This window comes from Pyrgilauda ruficollis, unplaced genomic scaffold (assembly GCF_017590135.1).
Source record: "Pyrgilauda ruficollis isolate IOZ18807 unplaced genomic scaffold, ASM1759013v1 scaffold247, whole genome shotgun sequence".
Lineage (NCBI taxonomy): Eukaryota > Metazoa > Chordata > Aves > Passeriformes > Passeridae > Pyrgilauda > Pyrgilauda ruficollis.
The window spans coordinates 622,398-643,993 of NW_024523789.1; the positions used below are offsets into that span (position 1 = coordinate 622,398).

A 21,596-nucleotide genomic window follows, 5' to 3' on the forward strand; every position below is an offset into this window, starting at 1 on the left:
TGGTCACCTCACTGACCACTCAACCCACGCCCATGGGCACCCGTCAGTGCCAGTGGTCACTCTGCTGACCACTCACACACCCACCCCGTGAGCACCCATCAGTGCCAGTGGTCACCCCACTGACCACTCAACCCACGCCTGTGGGCACCCCTCAGTGCCAGTGGCCACCCCGCTGCCCCCCACCCCACTGGCCCCCCCCCCGACCATCCCAGCTGCGCCCCGGGCGGCGGCACAGCCCAGGGTGACAGTGACGTCACTTGTGTCCCCACCCAGCGGGAGGTTGGAGGGGCTGCTCTGCAGCTCCCTGCTGGCGCCGTGGCTCGGTGGCAGCGCCTGGCAGCCGCTCATCTTCAAACTGGGCGAACTGGAGGCGCTGGGCAGCTCGGGACCTTTGGGTTTGGCCGTCAGGTTCAGCGGCTGCGAGGTCTCCTGAGGAGGAGGGAGGGGTGGGGGGTGAGGAGCTGACCCCAGAGCTCCAGCCCAGGGTTTGGGGCTGTACCAGGGTTTTTGGGGCTGTACCAGAATTTGAAGAGGGATTTTGGAGCTGTACCAGGGGTTTAAGGGGGGTTTTTTGGCTCTGAAAGGGGTTGAAGGGCATTTTGAGGGCTGTACCAAGGGTTGAAGGGGGTTTTTGGAGCCATACCAGGGTTTGGGAGGGTTTTGGGTCTTTACCAGGGTTTGTGGGGCTGTACCAGGGTTTGGGGGGGCTGTCCCAGGGTTTTTGGAGCTGTGCCAGGGTTTCTGGGGGCTGTACCAGGGGTTTTGGGGTTTTTGGGGCTGTGTCTGGGGTTTTGGGGCTGTACCTGAGCTTTTGGAGGCTGTACCAGGATTTTGGGGGTTGTACCAGGGTTTTTAGGGTTTTTGGGGCTGTCCCAGGGTTTTTGGGGCTGTCCCAGGGTTTTTGGGGCTGTGCCTGGGTTTTTGGGGTTTTTGGGGCCGTACCTGCATCTGGAGGTGGCCCGGGCCCGCGGGTCTCTTCAGCGTGGCAGGAGGGGGGCTGTGCAGGAGCTGCACCGGGTAATCCACTGCGGGAGCAGAGGGACAGCGCTTGGGGACAACAGGGACACGGCTGGGGGACAAGGCCACCCCGCAGGGCTGGGACAGCCCCAACTCACCCGGTTTGCAGGGGATGGGCTGGATGGGCAGTGCCAGCTGGGACTCGGGGCTGACCGGCAGGGGCTGGTGGCCGGGGGTGAAGGCGGGGATCATCACGTAGGGCATGTTGACCTGCTGGAGGGGACAGGGACACCAGATCAACGCTGTGCCACCCCTGGCTGGGGACAGCAGGACAGCGGGGGGCTGCAGTCACAGGGACAGAGGTGTCCCCTGCCTTTACCTGGATCTGCTGCTGGAGGAGGTTGATCTTGTGCTGCTGCTGGATGAGCTGCTGCTGCTGCTTGGCGATCTGGGGAGGGGACAGCGGCGTTGGTGACATCAAGGACAGCGCTGGGCTGGCCTCCAGCCTGGCAGAACCCGGCCAGCACCACAGGAAAAGGGTGGCAGGGGGTCCCCAGGGCGATGGGAAGGGCAGGAGGAGGGGCTGAGCTGCCCTGAGCCACCTCGAGGGACACAAGGGCTGTGTGTCACACCCCAGGTGTGACAGCGGTGTCACCCCTGCCCTTGGGAGAGGTGACCAAGGAGCAGGTGAGCACAGGCAGGAGGCACCTGGGGTGGTTTGTTCATCACAGTGACGTCACTTGTGTCCCCACCCAGCGGGAGGTTGGAGGGGCTGCTCTGCAGCTCCCTGCTGGCGCCGTGGCTCGGTGGCAGCGCCTGGCAGCCGCTCATCTTCAAACTGGGCGAACTGGAGGCGCTGGGCAGCTCGGGACCTTTGGGTTTGGCCGTCAGGTTCAGCGGCTGCGAGGTCTCCTGAGGAGGAGGGAGGGGTGGGGGGTGAGGAGCTGACACCAAAGCTCCAGCCCAGGGTTTGGGGCTGTACCAGGGTTTTTGGGGCTGTACCAGAATTTGAAGAGGGTTTTTGGAGCTGTACCAGGGGTTTAAGGGGGGTTTTTTGGCTCTGAAAGGGGTTGAAGGGCATTTTGAGGGCTGTATCAAGGGTTGAAGGGGGTTTTTGGAGCCATACCAGGGTTTGGGAGGGTTTTGGGTCTTTACCAGGGTTTGTGGGGCTGTACCAGGGTTTGGGGGGGCTGTCCCAGGGTTTTTGGAGCTGTGCCAGGGTTTCTGGGGGCTGTACCAGGGGTTTTGGGGTTTTTGGGGCTGTGTCTGGGGTTTTGGGGCTGTACCTGAGCTTTTGGAGGCTGTACCAGGATTTGGGGGGCTGTACCAGGGTTTTTAGGGTTTTTGGAGGCTGTCCCAGGGTTTTTGGGGCTGTCCCAGGGTTTTTGGGGCTGTGCCTGGGTTTTTGGGGTTTTTGGGGCCGTACCTGCATCTGGAGGTGGCCCGGGCCCTCGGGTCTCTTCAGCGTGGCAGGAGGGGGGCTGTGCAGGAGCTGCACCGGGTAATCCACTGCGGGAGCAGAGGGACAGCGCTTGGGGACAACAGGGACACGGCTGGGGGACAAGGCCACCCCGCAGGGCTGGGACAGCCCCAACTCACCCGGTTTGCAGGGGATGGGCTGGATGGGCAGTGCCAGCTGGGACTCGGGGCTGACCGGCAGGGGCTGGTGGCCGGGGGTGAAGGCGGGGATCATCACGTAGGGCATGTTGACCTGCTGGAGGGGACAGGGACACCAGATCAACGCTGTGCCACCCCTGGCTGGGGACAGCAGGACAGCGGGAGGCTGCGGTCACAGGGACAGAGGTGTCCCCTGCCTTTACCTGGATCTGCTGCTGGAGGAGGTTGATCTTGTGCTGCTGCTGGATGAGCTGCTGCTGCTGCTTGGCGATCTGGGGAGGGGACAGCGGCGTTGGTGACATCAAGGACAGTGCTGGGCTGGCCTCCAGCCTGGCAGAACCCGGCCAGCACCACAGGAAAAGGGTGGCAGGGGGTCCCCAGGGCGATGGGAAGGGCAGGAGGAGGGGCTGAGCTGCCCTGAGCCACCTCGAGGGACACAAGGGCTGTGTGTCACACCCCAGGTGTGACAGCGGTGTCACCCCTGCCCTTGGGAGAGGTGACCAAGGAGCAGGTGAGCACAGGCAGGAGGCACCTGGGGTGGTTTGTTCATCGTGGGCGGCTCAACCCCATCTCCATCCACCCGTGCTCCTCCCAGCTCCGAGGGCTTTGGGATGGGGACACAAAACAGGACCCCAAAGCCACTCATGGTCCCGCCATCCCAAAGGGATCGTGGAGGGGTGACGGTCCCCACCTGCTCCTGCTGCTGCCGTGCCAGCTCCATCTGCTGCTGCTGCTTCTCGAAGAGCATGGTGGCCATGTTCTTCTGCTCCGAGTGCGCCGTCAGCAGCTGGTCCCGCAGCGTGGACAGCTGGTTGATCATCACCAGCAGCTGCAGCTCCTTCTCCGCCAGGCTCTCCTGGGTTCCTGGGGGGAAAATCCGACTGGATCAGGGTCAGGGCGTGGGGAGGGGGAGAGGGTCAAGGTAGGATGGAGGTGGCTTTGTTTAAGGGTATAATTCCTATTTCCTCTGAAATTGAAGTCTTTGGGGTGGGAAATGTGAGGCAGAGAAGTCCTAAAGCCAGCAGAGCCACCACGGGGTGACCAGGGAATGTCAGATTTGGGGAGGAATGGAAAGATCCCCACACGCTGAACCCCCCCACAGTGCAGTCAGAGGCAGCAGAGATGCTCACCTCCAAAATAAACAATTAAAAAAGTGACAAATCCCAATGAAATGTGGACATCTCCCCTCGTGCTTTGGTGCTCCCAGCTGCGAGGCAGGAGGGAGCTTGGTGGAGGGGGATCCCACCTTTCACTTCCTTGGATTCAGCCGTGTTCCGGCCCAGTAGCCGCTCCTTCCAGTCACTGGCCAGCAGCTTCTCGATGGTTGGCATCACTGGGGACAGGGACAGGGACAGGGGACAACCACATGAGCACATCCCAAGGCTCTGCAGCACGGCTCAGTCCATCCCACAGCTCTGGGGAAATCCCGAGGGGCAGGGAAGGGATCCCAAGAGGTCCCTTGGGATCGTTTCCCACCTTCCTTCAGGTTCCTGTTGAAGTCCAGCTTCTCCTGGCCACTCCCGGCCGGCTCGAAGGCGGAACGCCGGGGCTCGGGGACATCCCCGGTGGATTCCTGCGGGACACAGATGTCACTGCCACCACCAGGGACACCCCCAGCAGGGGACATCTCCATCTGGTGGGATGCTGGGAGCTGGAGTACACTCTGCCAGGCACATTCCCTGAATCCCACCCAGAGAGCATCATGGAAATGCTGGAATTTTCTCCCATTGTCCCCTGAGCTCCTCTCCCCTCTGAGGGCAGAGCAGGGAGAGGGAAAACCCCAGGACAATGGGAAAGGGAGGCTGAAGGGATGGGGAACACCTGGAGGGGGTCGTTGGGGGTTCCACACCAAAGGTGAAGCCCTCAAAGCCCAGGGATGACCCCAGAGCAGCCCCAGATTTGCCGTGGGCAAAGCTGAGCTCTTGTTCCCCATTTTTCATATTTTTGGGGCTCAAACCTCAGAGAAACCCACCCTTCACACCCTGGGAGCTCTTGTTCTCACTTTTCCAGGTTTTTGGAACTCAATCGTTGGGGAAACCAACCCTTCACACCCTGGGAGCTCTTGTTCCTGGTTTTCCAGGTTTTTGGGGCTCAATCCTTGGGGAAACCAGCCCTTCACACCCTGGGATCTCTTGATTCTGCTTTTCCAGGTTTTCGGGGCTCAATCCTCAGGGAAACCAGCCCTTCACACCCTGGGAGTTCTTGTTCCTGGTTTTCCAGGTTTTGGGGGCTCAATCCTCAGGGAAACCAACCCTTCACAACTTGGGAGCTCTTGTTCCCAGCTCTCCAGGTTTTTGAGCTCAAAAGAGCAGCCAAAAAAACCTTGGGAGAGCCTGAGATTTCAGTTTTAATTCCTCGGGATGAGGAAAAGCCACACGGGGGAGCAGCCACCGCCTCCTCCATGGGATGGAGGGTCCGGAGCAGGGCTGGGGGCAGCACCACCTTTGTCACACCCACCTGTGGCAGGCCCTGGGGGTCGGTGCCATCCCTGGGAGGTGGCCCCGGGGGGTCGTGGGGCCGGGGCTCAGCACTGGGGGCAGCCCCCGGGGGGGTCTCGGGGCCGCCCTCCTTCTTCTCCTCGGTCTTGACGGCGCAGTTCACCATGGTGCCCGCTCCATCCAGCTCCGGGGGTGGAGAGACGGGGCTCCTCATGGACATCCTGGGGACAGCAGGGACGTCACCACGGCCACCGGGCACCCCTGGGCATAGGCACCCCTCTCCCAGCCTGGTGCCACACTGGCGTGCTCCACGGTGCAAGGACAGCGTCCCTGGGGTTTGCCAAGGGGAAAGCTGAGCTCTTGTTCCCGGTTTTTCATATTTTTGGGGCTCAAACCTCAGAGAAACCCACCCTTCACACCCTGGGAGCTCTTGTTCCTGGTTTTCCAGGTTTTGGGGGCTCAATCCTCAGGGAAACCAACCCTTCACACCTCGGGATTGAGGAATGAATTCCTAAAGGCAGCCCAGAGATCCCAGAGATTGGGATTGAGGGACAGCTTGAGGGACCTTCATGCCACCTCCAGCAAGCCCAGGCTCAGGGTGACAGGGACCAGCAGCCCAGGGGTCCCTCACTGCTCCAGGATGCCTAGAAAGCCATTGCAGCAGCCACGGGTTTCCCGATCCAACGGGAAGGGGAAATCCTGGCTCTGCCCAACAATGGCTGGAACAGCACCGGAACGGCTCCTCCAGGAACCCCCGGCACGGGGGGGACCTGGGACCGGGATTGGGGCTGGCCACCAGGATGGCTCCTCTGGGAGTCCCTGGGATGGGATGGGACTGGAACTGGCCACCAAAAGAGATCCTCCAGGAGTCCCCGTCATGGAATGGATCTCGGACCAGGACTGGCCAGCAGCACAGCTCCTCCAGGAGTCCCTGCCATGGGATGGACCTGGGACTGGAACTGGCCACCAGAACAGCTCCTCTGGGAGTCCCTGCCATGGAATGGATCTGGGACTGGAACTGGCCACCAGAACAGCTCCTCTGGGAGCCCCTGGCATGGAATGGACCTGGGACTGGAACTGGCCACCAGAACAGCTCCTCTGGGAGCCCCTGGCACAGCACTGCCAAGGCCCTGCCAGGACAAGGGGCTGGCCCCAGGAATGGCTCTCCCTGATCCCACAAACCTCTGTGGGTGCCAATCCCAGTCCCAGTGCTGCCGGATGGGCACTGCAGGAGTGACCATGAGATTTATAGAGAATGGGTTATAACACCCCATGGGGACCCCAAGCACTGGCGTTCCATGGGGTTTGTCCCCAAAAAACGTGTCCCGCCCCTCGTTCCGGGTGCCAGGGCTGCCAAGAGCCAGTGCCAGGATCGGTGGTGCCCACAGGGCCGTGCCACGGGGATTTGCCTTTCGTGGCCACCAAGCCTCACACCACACAGCAAGAACGGGAACAAGCATTGTCCTCGCCTTTCAGCGGGAATAATGGGAAAAGGAGGAAGGGATTTACCCTGGAATTGGGATCTGGGTTGTGGGACTGCCCTGCGATGGGGGCAGCACCTGCCGGGGGGATGCCACCCCAAACCCAGCACCCTCTCACCTCCCAGACCCCCCTCAGGAGCCCCTAAAGCCAGTTTGGGGGTGCAAAGTGGGGTGGGGAGGGCTGAGCTGGGCCGCCCGGCTTGGGGGCAGCAATTACATAACAAACAAAGCCCGGCTCAAGCTGCGAATTAATCAAACGGCTGAAAATAAAACCTTCCTCTCAGGAACTTCAAACAAAAGAAATGAAAACAACAAGGCCGGCTGGGTAATGAAAAGCCAGGGCTGTGAATAGGGGACAAAAGGAAGTGGAACAATGGGGTGTTGGACAAAAGCAATAAAGTAAAGGGAAGTGTGACAGCTCCACAATAGGGCACTGTGCTCGCCAGCCTTTCTGATCTTAGCGGGCCTTTTTTTAATCTCGGTTCCCTCGCCCTCCGCCGAACAAACCCGCCGGGTTTCCTCCCGGCCCCGCATTGCCCGGGGGCTGCCGCATCCTGCGGCGCCCCTTCCTGCCCCGGCTCACCTTGGCCGGGGCCACCCGGCCCCCAAAATCCATTGCCGGGAAGGACCGGACCCGGTGGGAAGCTGTGCCGGCTCCAGCAAGGATTTGCCTTGTGGGGATGTTATAGGTGGGGAAACTGAGGCAGGAATGCACAGCACAGCACCTCAGGTGTGCGTGAAATGCCATTTTCCCAGTTTTTTTGGCTTTTTTTCCATGCAAAAATCCAAATTTTGTAGGTTTCGCGTGCTGCAAGAGCAGCACCGCGGCACGGAGCGATGGCTTCGGTTTGAGGCAGGGACAAAATCCCATCCCAGCCCTCCCGCAGGTCCCGTTCCCATTGTGCTTCACCTCCCGGTGCCACTGGAAGTTCACTCTTAAAATGGGGCCAGGCTTTAATAGGGCCGTGTTTGAAAGAGGCCTCCTTGAGGGTTTGTTATCCACCCTGCCGAGCAAACAAAAAAAAAAAGGGGAAAAGGGGAAAACGCGCTGTTATCTCATTCCGGGCGGGTCTCAGGTGTGGGCTCCGGGGCTGCCTGGGGCACACAATGGGCACGGAACAATCGCACTGAAAGGATCTTCTTGGTTTTTAAAGTTCCCCGTTAAATCCAGGGTGGAGAGGAAGGGAGGGAATGGGGTCGGGATGGAAAGCGCCAGCCTGGAGGATGGAAACAGATCCCGAATCCTCATGGGATGGTTCCTTCCCTCACAGCTCTTTGGGGGCTCATCCCACAAGCAGCAAAGGCCTGAAATTCCAATTCTGAAGTCATATTTCACCTTTCCTCCCAATCCCAGCCCTGCAGCTCCAAGATTTTCGGGATGGTGACAGCTTGTGTTTCCCGGTTCGTACCCGCGAACGGCACGTCCTGCAATTCTCCCGGTGGCCGTGCCACCCTTCCTGCCCGCCAGCCAGGCCTGATCCTATCGGCCCCGGCTGTGTGGAGCAGAACAGCTCCAGGGGCTGGGAGAAGGGAATGAGGTGCCAGAAAACCCCCACCCTACCCTGCACCGGTTTGGGGATCCGAGAGATGCTAAAATCCCACCAGTGCAGGAGTTTGGGATCCAGGTGTTGAGATCCCGGCACTGCAGGAGTTTGGGATCCAGGAGATGCCAAAATCTCAGCACTACAGGAGCTTGGAGATCCAAGAGATGCCAAAATCCCACAGTTTGGGATCCAGGAGAATCCAGGAGTCATTGAGATCCCGGCACTACAGGAGTTTGGGATCCAGGAAACATCAAGATCCTGGCACTGCAGGAGTTTGGGATACAGATGCTGAGATCCCAGCACTGCAGGAGTTTGGCGATCCAAGAGGCAATGGGATTCCAACACAACAGGAATTTGGGGATCCAAGAGATGCTGAGATCCCAGCACAGCAGGGATTTGGGACCCAAGAGACACCAAGACCCTGGCACTGCAGGAGTTTGGGATTCAGATGTTGAGAGCCTGGCACTGCAGGAGTTTTTGATTCAGATGTTGAGAGCCTGGCACTGCAGGAGTTTGGGATCCAGATGTTGAGACCCTGGCACTGCAGGAGTTTGGGATTCAGATGTTGAGAGCCTGGCACTGCAGGAGTTTGGTATCCAGGAAATGCCAAAATCTCAGAACCGCAGGACCTTGGGGATCCAAGAGCCACCAAGATCCCTCACCCCGTGTCACATCACTCCTGCCTCAGGGCTCATCCTGCCCCTCAGTTTGGGGACATTCCCACCCCAGGGACAGCAAAGAGACCCTTGGCGAGCTGGCTGGGGGAGCTGGCTGCCCAGATTTTCGGGATCACCCTGCCCTCTCCTGCCCATCAGGTTGTCCCAGCTGCTGGAGTTCTTGCTCTCCTCCCTCCCAAAGTTCTCCATCCTCATCTCTTCCCCTCAGGAACCCAACGTGGTTCCCAATCATCCCAAAAAAAACAGAGCCCAATCATCCCACCACCAGAGCCCAGGAAACCTGGCAAAACAAGGAAAAATCCAAGGAGGAAACACCAGAGGAGCAACGCCGGCACGAGCAGCAGCCGCGACACCCCTGGGAGAGGGCAGAGGAAAAAATAAAGACACACACGGAGATTTTCCTCTTCCAGGCAGGACCTGAGGAATCCCGGCCGGCCACCGGGACAGACAATAGCCCATCTCCTGCCAGACGAGCGGGGCCGCTTTCCTGCCAGACTTGGAATGTCCTTTCAGGGCCGCTTCCAAGCGTTTCCGCCCCGGGTGTCTTCCAAGAGAAAAGAATGGATGTTTGCTCCGCCGTGCCCGGGCAGGGATGGCCAGGGGTGGCCGATGGCCCTGGCTGGGGGAAGTTCATGGGGCTGCTGGCCTTTCCCTGGGGATCCAGAGCATCCCGGGATTTGGGGTCATTCCCTGGGAATTCCGTGGGGGGAGGTGGGATGTGCTGTCCGTCCATGGGAGTGGGAAGAACGTGGATGAGGAAATGCAAGACCCCGGGGTTTGATGGCTTGGAAAAATTGTTTTTGAACCCCAAAAGGCAACTGGATGAAAATTTCCAGCCCCAGAAATGGCACCACCACCACATCAGAGCCACAGGGTTTGCTGGTTCTATAAAATTCTTTTTTAACCCGAAAAGGCAACGGGACGAGCGTTTTCACCCCAGAAATGGCACCACCACCACCATGTCAGAGCCACAGGGTTTTTTGTTTCTGAAAAATAATTTTTTAGCCCCCAAAGGCAATGGAATGAGAATTTTCAGCCCCAGAAATGCCACCAGTACCGTGTGGGACCCACAGGTTTTGATGGTTCTTGAAAAATCCTTTTTTTAGCCCCAAAAGGCAACGGGATGAGGGTTTTTAGACTCAGAAATGCCACCACCACCACGTGACAGCCACAGCTCCACGTGTCACTGCTCAGAGGCCATGTTCCCTGCTAGGGCTGTGACCCCAAGGTGCTGGTTCTGAAAAACCATTTTTTAACCCCAAAAGGCAACGGGATAAGGGTTTTTAGACTCAGAAATGCCACCACCACCACGTGAGAACCACTGAATTTTCTGGTTGTGAAAAATCATTTTTTGACCCCAAAAGGCAACGGGATGAGGGTTTTCAGCCCCAGAAATGCCACCAGCAGCACGTGAGAGCCACAGCTCCGCGTGTCACTGCTCAGAGCCCGTGTCCCCTGCCAGGGCTGTGTCCCAAGGTTAGCTGGTTCTGAAAATTCACTTTTTAACCCCAAAAGGCTACGGGATGAGCGTTTTCAGCCCCAGAAATGCCACCAGCACCACATCAGAGCCACAGGGTTTGCTGGTTCTGAAAAATTGGTTTTTAACCCCAAAAGGCAGCAGGATGAGCATTTTCAGCCCCAGAAATGGCACCAGCAGCACGTGAGAGCCACAGCTCCGCGTGTCACTGCTCAGAGCCCGTGTCCCCTGCCAGGGCTGTGTCCCCACCCCGCCGTCTCACAAAGCAGCAGCGGAAACGCTCCAAATTTGGGCTCAGCCCCATCCTCTGCCGCCGCCGCTTTCTCTCCCATCTCGACCTCACCTGCACTCAGCAGCAGAAAAACCCAAAGCTCCCCTGCCCAGAGAGCTCGGGGTGCCGGAAAAGCTGCAAAATCCGTTCTGAGATGGAAGATCTCTGGTGGCCACCAGGGATTTGGGGAGGGGGATGCTCTGAGGGGCAGCAGGAGCAGGATGGGAATTGCCTGGTTTGTCCTTCCCAGCCATACCCAATGGAAAATCCCCATCCCAAAGACACCTCCCCGACCCCAAATGCCCCTTTCCATCCCGGCACGGCCTTTGGGGTGAGCAGGAGCTGGGGTTTCCCGCTGTCCCCCCAAACCAGGCGGGTGTTTGTCCATCCTCCACCCACCCTCAGCTCCCTGAAGGAGATTTCTCCTTCCCCAAAGGACAAATGGCCTCTGGAAACATCCGGGAATGCCCCCACGGGGTCAGGGCACGGCGGTGACGTGCTGGTGACAGCGCCAGCATCACGGAAACTCTCGGCACAGGAAGGAGTTGGGGTCACCCCTCTGCTCGTGCCACCCCCCCCTTCCACCAGGTCCCCTCTGCAGGGACCATCCTGGTGTCCCCAGGGAGGGATGTCCCCTCCTCACGCCTGGAATTCTCAGCACAGCCATGTTTGGGGTTTTTTTGGGGGTGCAGAGCATAAATTTTCCATCTTTTAAGATGGAAAGGAGCAATCCAGGTCTCCAGGTTGAATCCTAAAGAAATTACAACCGTTTTTACCAATTCTATCCCAAAAAATCCCAGCCTGACCCTTCCGAAGGCCTCCAGGCCATACCCAGGGTTATTAATGAGCTGCACATCACCCTGATGAATTTCTGCAGAGTTCTGGGGGCAAATCCAATCAATCCCACTCTCCAAAACTTGAGGAAAAAGAGAAAATTACAGGGATTCATCCCTAAATTCTCTCAAATGCAAGGCAGGGAGGAAAAGGAGAATTCCTGGGTCAAGGGGAAGAGGAGGATCTGGGAGGCTCCATGGGATGCTCCATGGTCTCCATCAGGGATGTTTCCCATCCCCTATAAATCCCGGGATCCTGGTGTCCCGGGAGATGGGATGAGGACTAAACTGCAGACCAGCTCCTGCTTGTCCCATGGGATTGTCCCTCTTGGCCAAACCCAACCCATCCCTTGGGGCTTGTCCTCCCTGTGTCCAGCAGGACCTGGGGGGGCAGGAATGGGGAAACAGAGCCCCCAACAAAGCCTGGGAAGGATGAGTCAACCCCCACACATCCCCTGTGGGCACCGGGATCAGGATCCGTGCCCCACACATCACTGGGATCAGGATCTGTGTCCCAAACATCACTGGGATCAGGATCCATCACTGGGATCAGGATCCGTGCCCCACATATCACTGGGATCAGGATCTATGTCCCAAATATCACTGGGATCAGGATCCATCACTGGGATCAGGATCCATGCCCACACATCACTGGGATCAGGATCCATCACTGGGATCAGGATCCGTGCCCACACATCCCCTGTGGCCAGGAGGATCCGTTGGATCCATCCCAGAGCACTGGGACCATCCCAGCGTCCCTTTGGATGGAGAATTTCCATCTCCCTCTGCTTTCCCACTACTCCAAGGGGGTTTATCCTTTAGGATCCCAAAAGCAGCTGGGACCTTCCTTCCCAACCCCAAATCCAGGGATTCTGCCTCCCACGAGCCTGTGCGACAAAACCCAGCCAGGAGGTCCATAATTATCCAAATTAAACGCCATCCCTGGAACGTAATTACCCAAACAAAACCCAATCCCTGGAATATAATTACCCAAATAAATCCCAATCCCTGGAAACAGCCGAATCCTTCCCTGGCCCAGGGCCACCCCCTTCACAGCCACGACCCAAACACATTTTTCCTTTTGCTGTGGGGAGGGTTTGAAATAGGAGGGGAAAAAAAAAAAAAAACAAAAAACCAAAAAGCGCCTGAACCTCAGGTGGAACTTCCTGGCCGCGGGATTTATGAGGCGGGAATGATCTCATCAGGGAAGCGGAGGAAACTCCGCTGGAATTATTTCCAACCCCAATCCCGGGAACAATCCCAGGACGAGCCACGTGATGGCCCCAGGACCAGCGCTGGTCATTCCCGTTTCCTGGCCTCCAGAGCAGAATTTGGGAGCTTTGGGGTTGGTTCTGTCACTCCAGGAGGTAAATCCCTAAGGAAAAGGCTCCTTGTAGCACCTCCGGCTCTGCAGGGTCGATGTCCAGGGAATTTTATGGGGTTTTAGGGGAAGGGGATGCTCAGGAGAGGGAAATTAAGGGCAGGGAGAATCTAAAAGCACAAAGTTTCCTTCCCAGAAAATCACAGGTATAAATATCTATGAAAAAGCAAAACCTTTTTTGCTTTTTTTTTTAATCCCCTTTTCCTCTGCCCTTCCTACCCCCCCGCATTAAAACCCTAAAAAACCCCAAAACGTTCCCTCTTTAACAGAGGCAATCCTGGCACACTGAAAAATGAGGATTTACCATTTTTCCCCTTTTTTTTTCTGCATCAAAATTAAACTTTAAAAGATATTTTGGATCCAAACCCCCCTGGCCTGCGGGTGCTGAGCTTTATCCCAAACCCAGGGGGGCAGGATCAACCCCATGACCCACAGAGGGGCTCTGGGGGCAGCTCCAGAACCTTGGCACCCAACAGAAATCCCTGGAGCAGCTCCCAAACCCCCTCCAGGCCATCCCCTCGCTCCCCAATAGAGCCACCCATGGCGGAATGAAATTCGAAAAGTGACAAAACGCAGAGAAATAAAATAAAAACCAGGATGAGGATGGGGACAACTCACCCAGAGGTTGGCACGGCGAGCCTGGCACGGCGAGCTTGGCACGGCTCCCTCCCTGCCCTGCCCTGGCCCCAGAGCGGGGTTTATCGGGGTGGCCGATCTCGGTGGCGTTTTTGTGTCACTTCTGTCACTCAGCGTTTCCAGGCACGGCCGGGGGTGGGGGGCTCGGCCGAGGCGCTGAGCGCAAACAAGATTTTAATCAAGGCTTTAAACCAGACTTGGCTTGAAACCTGACTTTAAGCCAGAATTTCGAGAAGATTTTAAAACCAGAATTTTAAGCAGAATTTAAAGCAGATTTTTTTCCTATCGCCTGAGGGAGGGAGGGCCAAGACTTCTGATTCTTTTTCCTGGCCTTATTGGGAAAAAAAAAAATCCCAAAGCAGGGCTCACCCTCTTGCCCCACAGCTCCTAGTGGGAGGGAAGCCCTTCCCAAATCCTTCTTCCATGGGAAACCCATGGGTGGAGTTGGGGATGTGAAGAACTTGGTGCTGGTTTGGGTCCATCCCACTCCACAATCCCCCATCCTTGAGCTTTTATGGGATTTTAAACCTCCAATAATTCCATATTTTTCCAGGTTTTTGGGGGGTTCATCCCATGTCCAAAACCCATATCGTAACCCCCCGCTCTTGAGCTTTTATGGGATTTTAAACTTTCCGATAATTCCGTATTTTTCCAAAAGTTTGGAGTCTCCATTCCGTGTCAAACCCCCATATCCATAACTCCCAACTCTTGAACTTTTATGGGATTTTAAACCTTCCAATATTCCATATTTTTCCAGGTTTTTGGGGTGCCCATCTCATGTCAACATCCCCCCATCCTTGAGCTTTTATGGGATTTTACACCTCCCAATATTCCATATTTTTCTGGGTTTTTGGGGTGTCCATCCCATGTCAAACCCCATATCCATAACCCCCCACTCTCAACTTTTCATGGCATTTCCCACCTTCCACTAACCCATTCTTTTTCCAGATTTTCCCATTTGTGGGCACCATTCCCTCCTGGAGTTTCCCAGGGTTGCTGGGCACACCCAGGAGCACCCAAGGGTGCTCAGAGCCAGCTTTGGGGTCTCTCACTCTCAGCACCCAAGCCCCCAGTCGCGCCCCAAAATCTTCTGGGGCCGCGTTTCCGCCCCACAGCCGCAGCCGGCAGCGCCCCGGAAACCTTTGGGGTCCCTGTGCTCGGCACCCTGAGCTGCAACAAACACGTCCTCACCTCCAGATTGTCCCCAGAAGGGGACGTGGAGGGACAAAAGGGGACGTGGAGACACTTCCCAAATTTGGGGCGCAGAGAGTTCCAGATGTTGGGGTTACTTCACGTTCCAGCGATGGGATTTTTTGGTGGTGTTTTGGGAGCTGCCTCAGGAGCCATCAGGGCCTTCGTGAACCTCACTCTGAGGGAGAAGGTGCCACTGGCTGCTCCTCACCTGCCCCAAAGTCATCTCCTGTCCCCAAATCATCCACCCCAAAATCATCTCCTGTCCCCAAAATCATCTCCTGTCCCCAAATTTTCTGCCCCAAAATAATTTCCTGTCCCCAAATCATCTTCCCCAAAATCATCTCCTGTCCCCAAAATCATCTCCTGACCCAAAATCATCTCCCGTCCTCAAATCATCTCCTGTCCCCAAAATCATCTCCTGTCCCCAGATCATCTCCTGTCCCCATATCATCTACCCCAAATCACCCCCTGCCCCAAATCCCTGCCCAAATTCAGCCCTGACTTGGTTCCTGCCGGGCTCACAGGGATCAGGGATGGATGGGGTTGGATGAACCCCCCTGGGCAGAACATTTTTGGCCCCGTTTCCCCGCTCAGCCAGGGCTGTTTGGGTGCTCTTTGCCCTGGTTTGGGGTGCGGGTTTGGGTTCCTGAGCTCATCCCCCGCCTCGGGTGACGCCGAGCATCCGGCGGCGGCGCTTCCGCGGCCTCACGGGGACCAGGAGCTGCAGGAGGGCCTGGCAGCCATTGCTGCCACTATTTTGTCATTTTTTGGGCATTATTTCAGCTCACAGAGACACCCCCTGGTCCTGGGGTTTGGCATTTGGGGTTCGGGACACCCCACTTTGCATCCTGCTGCAGGATCCAAAGGGATTTGGGAGCAGCGACCTCCAGACCGCCACAATCCCAAAGGGATGGGTTTGGGGTTTGGGCCTCACCCCTCGTCTCCTTGCTGGGTTTGGGGGAATTAAAAAACAGCAAATTCAGCTCTGGGATGGGCTCCTCGCCTCGGGAGGGAGCAGAGGGATTTGGGAATGAGGTTTTTGGGAATGAGGGGTTTGGGAATGAGGGGTTTTGGGGTGGTTTTCACTGCACAAAAAAAGCCCAGCACAGACCAGAAGTTTTGGGAATGAGGGTTTTGGGAATGAGGGGTTTTGGGGTGGTTTTCATGGCAGAACAAAATCCCAGCACAGAGCAGAAGCCGCCAGCCCTCGCCATTTGGGATGGGGTGTCAAACTGGGGCTCCCCATGTCCCGCAGCACACGAGGTGCTCGTGGTGCTGGTGGCACCTGTGTCACCCCCTGCCCTGTCCCCATGTCCCCTGGGCTCCCTGAGCAGCGGGAATTGGCAGCTCTGGCCTCCAGGTGCCCATCCCAGCCTGGTCCCAAGAAATTGGGATGGTTTGCTCCTCCCTGGGAAAACAAATGGATTTTGGGGGATTTTTGGGGCTGTGTTTGCAGCCTGAGCAGTCCCGGGCTCCTGTGTCTCTTTCCTGAGCTGTGCCAGCTTTGCCCAGCCCCCAGGATGAGTTTTTTTGGGAAAACACACAAATCCCACATGCAAAAATGTCTTTTCCCCAGCCAGATTCCCAGCACGGACCCACGAACCAGAGGAAACACATCAGGAAGGAGCCGGTACGGGATCCCAGAGACCTGAGAGCCCAAATCCCTAAAAGAGCCCCTAAAAGCAGCAAATCCTGCTCTGCCCTGCCCAGCCTGCAGCTGGGCTCTCCAGGGGGACCTCCCTGCTCCTAAAATCCACATGGAAAACCAGCGGGAAAGGGCTCCCGGCGGGAACTCGCTGGAGCAGCCACGAGGGGTCCGTGCCACCCGTGCCACCCCCGCCCGTCCCTGCCGTGGATCCGGGCACGCTCCCGAGCCAGCCCCTGCCCCGGGGGACCCCGCTTTCCGCTGGGCGTGAGAGCAGAACAATAGGGCCGGGCCCTCCATTGTTCCAGACAAAAGATAAGGCCGGCTCTGGCATTCCCCAGCGCCCGCCCTGCTCGGGAGCTGCCGTTCCCGGCCCTGCCATTCCCTATTTTTGCCATTCCACATTTCTGTCATTCCTAATTCTGTCATTCCCAGCTCTGCCATTCCCATCTCTGCCATTCTCAGCTCTGGCATTCCCAGGCTCTGCCATTCCCCAGTTCTGGCATTCTTGGTTCTGCCATTCCCAGGCTCTGCCGTTCCCAGCTCTGACATTCCCAACTTTCTGCCATTCCCAATTCTACTGTTCCTATTTCTGCCATTCCCAGCTCTGCCATTCCTGGTTCTGCCATTCCTGGTTCTGCCATTCCCATTTCTGCCATTCCCAGGCTCTGCCATTCCCTATTTCTGCCATTCCTGGTTCTGCCATTCCCATTTCTGCCATTCCCATCTCTGCCATTCCCATCTCTCCCATTCCCAGCTCTGCCATCCCCAGGGTCAGGGCAGAGGATTTTCCAAGCCATCCCCACAGCGGGTGACCCCGTGGGGCTGTTGGAGTGAACAGTCTGAAATATTTGAAATTTTGCCTCTCTGCAATTTAAAGCTCCCCTCCCAGCTCTGAAATGTCTGAAATTTTGCTTTTCTGTAGCTCCCTGAGCTGCAGGAGCCCGGGCAGTGCCCAGCCGGGCGGCTCCGAGGGGGCCGGGGCAGATCCCACCCCGCAGGGGCTCCCTGGAAGGCGCAGGATGGGCTGAGAACACGGAGATGTTTTCCAGCAGAACTGTCAGAAACCGCGCTAATTTATTTCCCTTCTGCGTGTCCCCCGCCGGGTTAGAGCGGGTGGGATCGCTGAGGCATCGCGCAGAACTCCGGCCCGGAGCGCCCTCCCTGCAGCGCGAATAACCAAACCCGAACCAGAACCAGGACCAGAACACGAACCAGAACCCGAACCCAAAACTGAACCCCAACCAGAACTAGAACCAAACCCGAACCAGATCCGAACCAGAACAAAACCTGAACCCGAACCCGAGCCAGAACCAGACCTGAACCCGAACCAGAACCAGAACCCGAACCCTAACCCAAACCCAAACTCAAACCCGAACCCGAACCTGAACTCGAACCAGAACCCGAACCCAAACTCAAACTGAAACCCAAACTCGAACCCAAACAAGAACCAGAACCCAAACCAGAACCCGAACCCAAACCTGAACCTAAACTCAAACCTGGACCTGAACCCGAACCCCAAAATGCCGCGGGAAGGAGCGCGCAGAGCCCGGAGAGCCCGGCTCCGGAGCTGCTGGGACCCCCGGCCTGGGAGCGCTCGGCTCGGCTCAGCCCGGCCCAGCTCAGCCCGGCTTGGCTCAGCCCGGCCCGGCTCAGCCCGGCCCGGCTCAGCCCGGCCCAGCCCAGCTCAGCCCGGCCCAGCTCAGCCGCCCCCCCAAAACCAGCAGCTCGGACCCCCCTCTCTTTCCCCAGGGGCTCAGGCCGTGGCAGTGCCGGCTTTAGGGGCTCCACGATCCCAAATCTCTTTTCCAGCCTTGGGAACCCCGGGGTTGGGAGCAGCGGGAATTCCTGAGCCCGGCCCGCAGCGCTGCTCCCCCGGAGCAGAGAACAAAAGAGGGCAGCGGCTCCTCCGGGGCCCCGCGGGCTCGGGGCAGGCGCTGCCCTGCCATGAGGGGATTGTTTTTCTCCAAAAAAAAAAGAAAAAAATAAATGGAATTTTGAAGGAAAATGAGCGGCGGGATTTTCCCCAGCACGGCCGGGAACCGGCGGGGCGGGACAGCAGGAGCGGCGCTGCCGGAGGCTGTGAAAGGTGGTCCCTGACAGCGGCCCCGGAGGGCGGTAAAGGTGGTCCCTGGGTGGTCAGAGCTTTTTTGGAAGCTTTTTTTGGGATTGCTGCCATCCCACGTGCAGGCACAGAGCCCTGGTGCCAGCCGGGAATGTTTGCATTGGGATAAAGCAGGAGAGAGCAGGAACGTGGCTCTGGCCACAGCCCCCAGGTGACAGCATCCCTGACCCCCCAAATCCACGGGCTCAGCTCTGGGGGACCCCCAAAGTGATGCCAGCAGCTGGGACCACCCCAGCGTCCCTGGAAGTTTGTTTGGGTTTGTTGTTTGTGGGCTGGGATCCCGGAGCTGAGGGCTGGGATAGCAACGGCTCCCAGAGCCCAGGGCATCCCAGAGACTCCCTCCTCACATCCCAGAGATTCCCTCCTCACATCCCAGAGATTCCCTCCTCACATCCCAAAAATTCCCTCCTCACATCCCAGAGACTCCCTCCTCACATCCCAGAGACTCCCTCCTCACATCCCAGAGATTCCCTCCTCACATCCCAAAAATTCCCTCCTCACATCCCAGAGACTCCCTCCTCACATCCCAAAAATTCTCTTCTCACATCCCAAAAATTCCCTCCTCACATCCCAGAGATTCTCTCCTCACATCCCAGAGACTCTCTTCACCTTCATCCCAAAAATTCCCTCTACACATCCCAGGGACTCCCTCCTCACATCCCAGAGATTCCCTCCACATATCCCACCTTTATCCCAGAGATTTCCTTCACCTCCATCCCAGAGATTCCCATCACCTCCATCCCACAGATTCCCTTCCCCTGTACCCCAAAGATTCCTATCACCTCCATCCCACAAATTCCTGCCACCTATATCCCAAAGATTCCCTTCCCCTGTATCCCAAAGATTTCCATCACCTCCATCCCAGAGATTTCCTTCCCCAGCATCCCAAAGATTTCCTCCACCTGTATCCCAAAGATTCCCTTCATCTGAATCCCAAAGATTCCCATCCCCAGCATCCCAAAGATTCCTGTAACCTGTACCCCAAAGATTCCCTTCCCCTGCATCCCAAAGATTCCCATCATCTCCATCCCAAACATTCCTGTCACCTGTACCCCAAAGATTCCCTCCACCTCCATCCCGCAGGGATTCACTCTCCCACCCCCCATCCCCAGCAGGAAAATCCCAATCCTTGTGTCCCAAATCCCGGGAATGCTCAGCAGGGATGGACTCCTCACCTTTTTTGGGGGTTTGGATCCCCCCAAACCTCACCTGGGGGGTTCAGACCACCCCAGAGCCACCTTCACCCCACGGCTGCTCTGCCCTGGAGAGCTCCCAGCTGAGCACAAGGGACCCCAGAAAACCCCAAAATTAAAAATAATCCCACAGAAAGAGCAGATTTACTGCGCTCCCCTTCCCAGGGACCCCAGAAAACCCCAAAATTAAAAATAATCCCACTGAAAGAGCGGCTTCAAAATTCTCCCCTTCCCAGGAGTGCCAGAAACCCACAAAAAATAAAATAATCCCACTGAAAGAGTGGCTTTATTGTGCTCCCCTTCTGGGGGACCCCAGCAAACCCCAAAATTAAAAACAATCCCACTCAAAGAGCAGATTTACTGTGCTCCCCTCTTTGGGGACCCCAGAAAGCCCCCAGTTAAAAATAATCCCACTGATAAAGCAGTTTTAACATGCTCCCCTTTTTGAGGACCCCAGCAAACCCCAAAATTAAAACTAATCCCACTGAAAGAGCAGATTTACTGTGCTCCCCTTTTTGGGGTCCCCAGAAAGCCCCAAATTAAAAATAATCCCTCTGAAAATTTGGTTTTAACCTGCTCCCCTTCCCAGAGACCCCAGAAAACTCCAAAAATTAAAAATAATCCTGCTGAAAATTTGGTTTTAACCTGCTCCCCTTCCCAGCAAACCCCAAAATTCAAAATAATCCTGAGGAAAATTTGGTTTTAAGCTTCTCCCCTTCCCAGGGACACCAGCAAACCCCAAAATTAAAAATAATCCCGGTGCCAGAGCAGCTTTAGCGTGCTCCCTTCCCGGGGACACAAACCCTTCCTCTCAGCCCATAAATGAAATTGAAACCCCTGGAGCACATAACAACTTTACGAGCTGCTCCATCTCCCCCAGCCCAGCCCGGCAGGGCACGGATCCCCCCCGGGGCAACCATGGACATTTCGGCAGGGAGACAAAAAGTCCAGAAATTCCCCTCAGGACATCTCCCAGCCTGGGATAAACTTCGCTGAGAGACAGATTTAGGGAGAGGGGAGGGTTTGGGTGGAGGTAAAAAAAGCAACGGGGGAGCTGAGCTTTTCCAAGAGAGGAAAAAGGGATTAAAAAACATTAAAAAAAAAATTTAAAAGGATTTTAAAAAAAATTGAGATTAAAAAAAAAAATTGGGATAAAAAAATAAATAAATTGGGATTTCTGCTGGAAGGGAGAGGTGGAGGTTCTTGGTGGCATGGGAAGGAGAGGTGATGATGATGATGAAGGTGAAAATGTGTCAGGAAAAACTGTCCTGAGCCTGGCCGCGGTTGTCAAAGGCCGGCTGCTATTTTTATCAGCACAAAAGCTTCTGAAAATCGCCGGGTTTCGAAAAGAAAAGAGGGGGAAAAAAGAGAGAGAGGAAAAAAAAAAAAAAAAAAGGATAAAAAAGTATCAGTGTCACCGGAATGGATCCTCCAAATGAAACTGAACCGAGAGAGGAAATTGCAGGAATTACAACCAGGAGTTATCGGCTCCATAGGAGAGGGAGGGATGTTATCGGAAAAAATCCCATTAACCGAGCTCATTCTCCTTTTTTCACTCCCCAAATCCATCACTTCTGCTTTTTCTGGGGGGGAGTTTTCCGAGCCCAAGGTGCTCCATGAGACTCCAGCACATTTTCCCTGGCAGCATCATTCCTCCCTGGCAGAGACCCCCTGGAAATCGCTCATCAGAGGTGGAAAGCGCCGAAAATTTCTGTTTATTCGCCTTTTTCGCCTCAAAACCTCTCCTTCAGGAGCACGCAGCTCCCGCCTTTCCTTTCCCCGCTCAACTTTGCGGGCTGAACTCGCCGAGATGAGATTTCCCCTCTCTCGAGGGGTGAAAAAACCCCAAATTTCCCCCAATTCTGCAGCCACAGCCCCTACAGGACCATCCCCGCTGTGGGGTCTCCCCCGAGAACCCCCCCCAGCCCGGTGGTCCCGGGGATGTCGCCGTGGCGGTGACAAGTTTTGTGCCAGCAAAGCGACGGAGCTCAGCGCTGTCCCCGCTCCCGAAGCCTCTATCGCGACAGTGTCGCGGTGTTGGCGCCTCTCGCCACCCGCGGGTGACACCGGCCGCGTTTTCCTCCCTGCAGGGGTGGCCGGAGCCATGGTGTCCCCAGGCCTGGTGTC

General features: G+C 56.7%; 1 protein-coding gene across 5 annotated transcripts in view; it reads right to left on the reverse strand.

Moving 5' to 3' along the window:
- Positions 1–21,596, reverse strand: part of SOX13 (SRY-box transcription factor 13) — a 35,621-nt gene that overhangs the window by 3,974 nt on the left and 10,051 nt on the right. For 3 of the 5 annotated variants that reach the window (XM_041470509.1, XM_041470511.1, XM_041470508.1), the window contains exons 2-9: positions 5,032–5,233; positions 4,051–4,147; positions 3,821–3,907; positions 3,266–3,438; positions 2,778–2,846; positions 2,557–2,671; positions 2,384–2,466; positions 1,710–1,869 (exon numbers count right to left, since the gene is read on the reverse strand). In XM_041470509.1, coding sequence (XP_041326443.1) covers positions 1,710–1,869; positions 2,384–2,466; positions 2,557–2,671; positions 2,778–2,846; positions 3,266–3,438; positions 3,821–3,907; positions 4,051–4,147; positions 5,032–5,232 — 985 coding nt within the window. In that variant the 5' untranslated portion in view covers position 5,233. Of the gene's footprint in view, positions 1–269; positions 430–942; positions 1,026–1,709; positions 1,870–2,383; positions 2,467–2,556; positions 2,672–2,777; positions 2,847–3,265; positions 3,439–3,820; positions 3,908–4,050; positions 4,148–5,031; positions 5,234–21,596 lie in introns of all 5 variants that reach the window. The other 2 variants (XM_041470510.1, XM_041470512.1) reach the window with 2 other exon arrangements.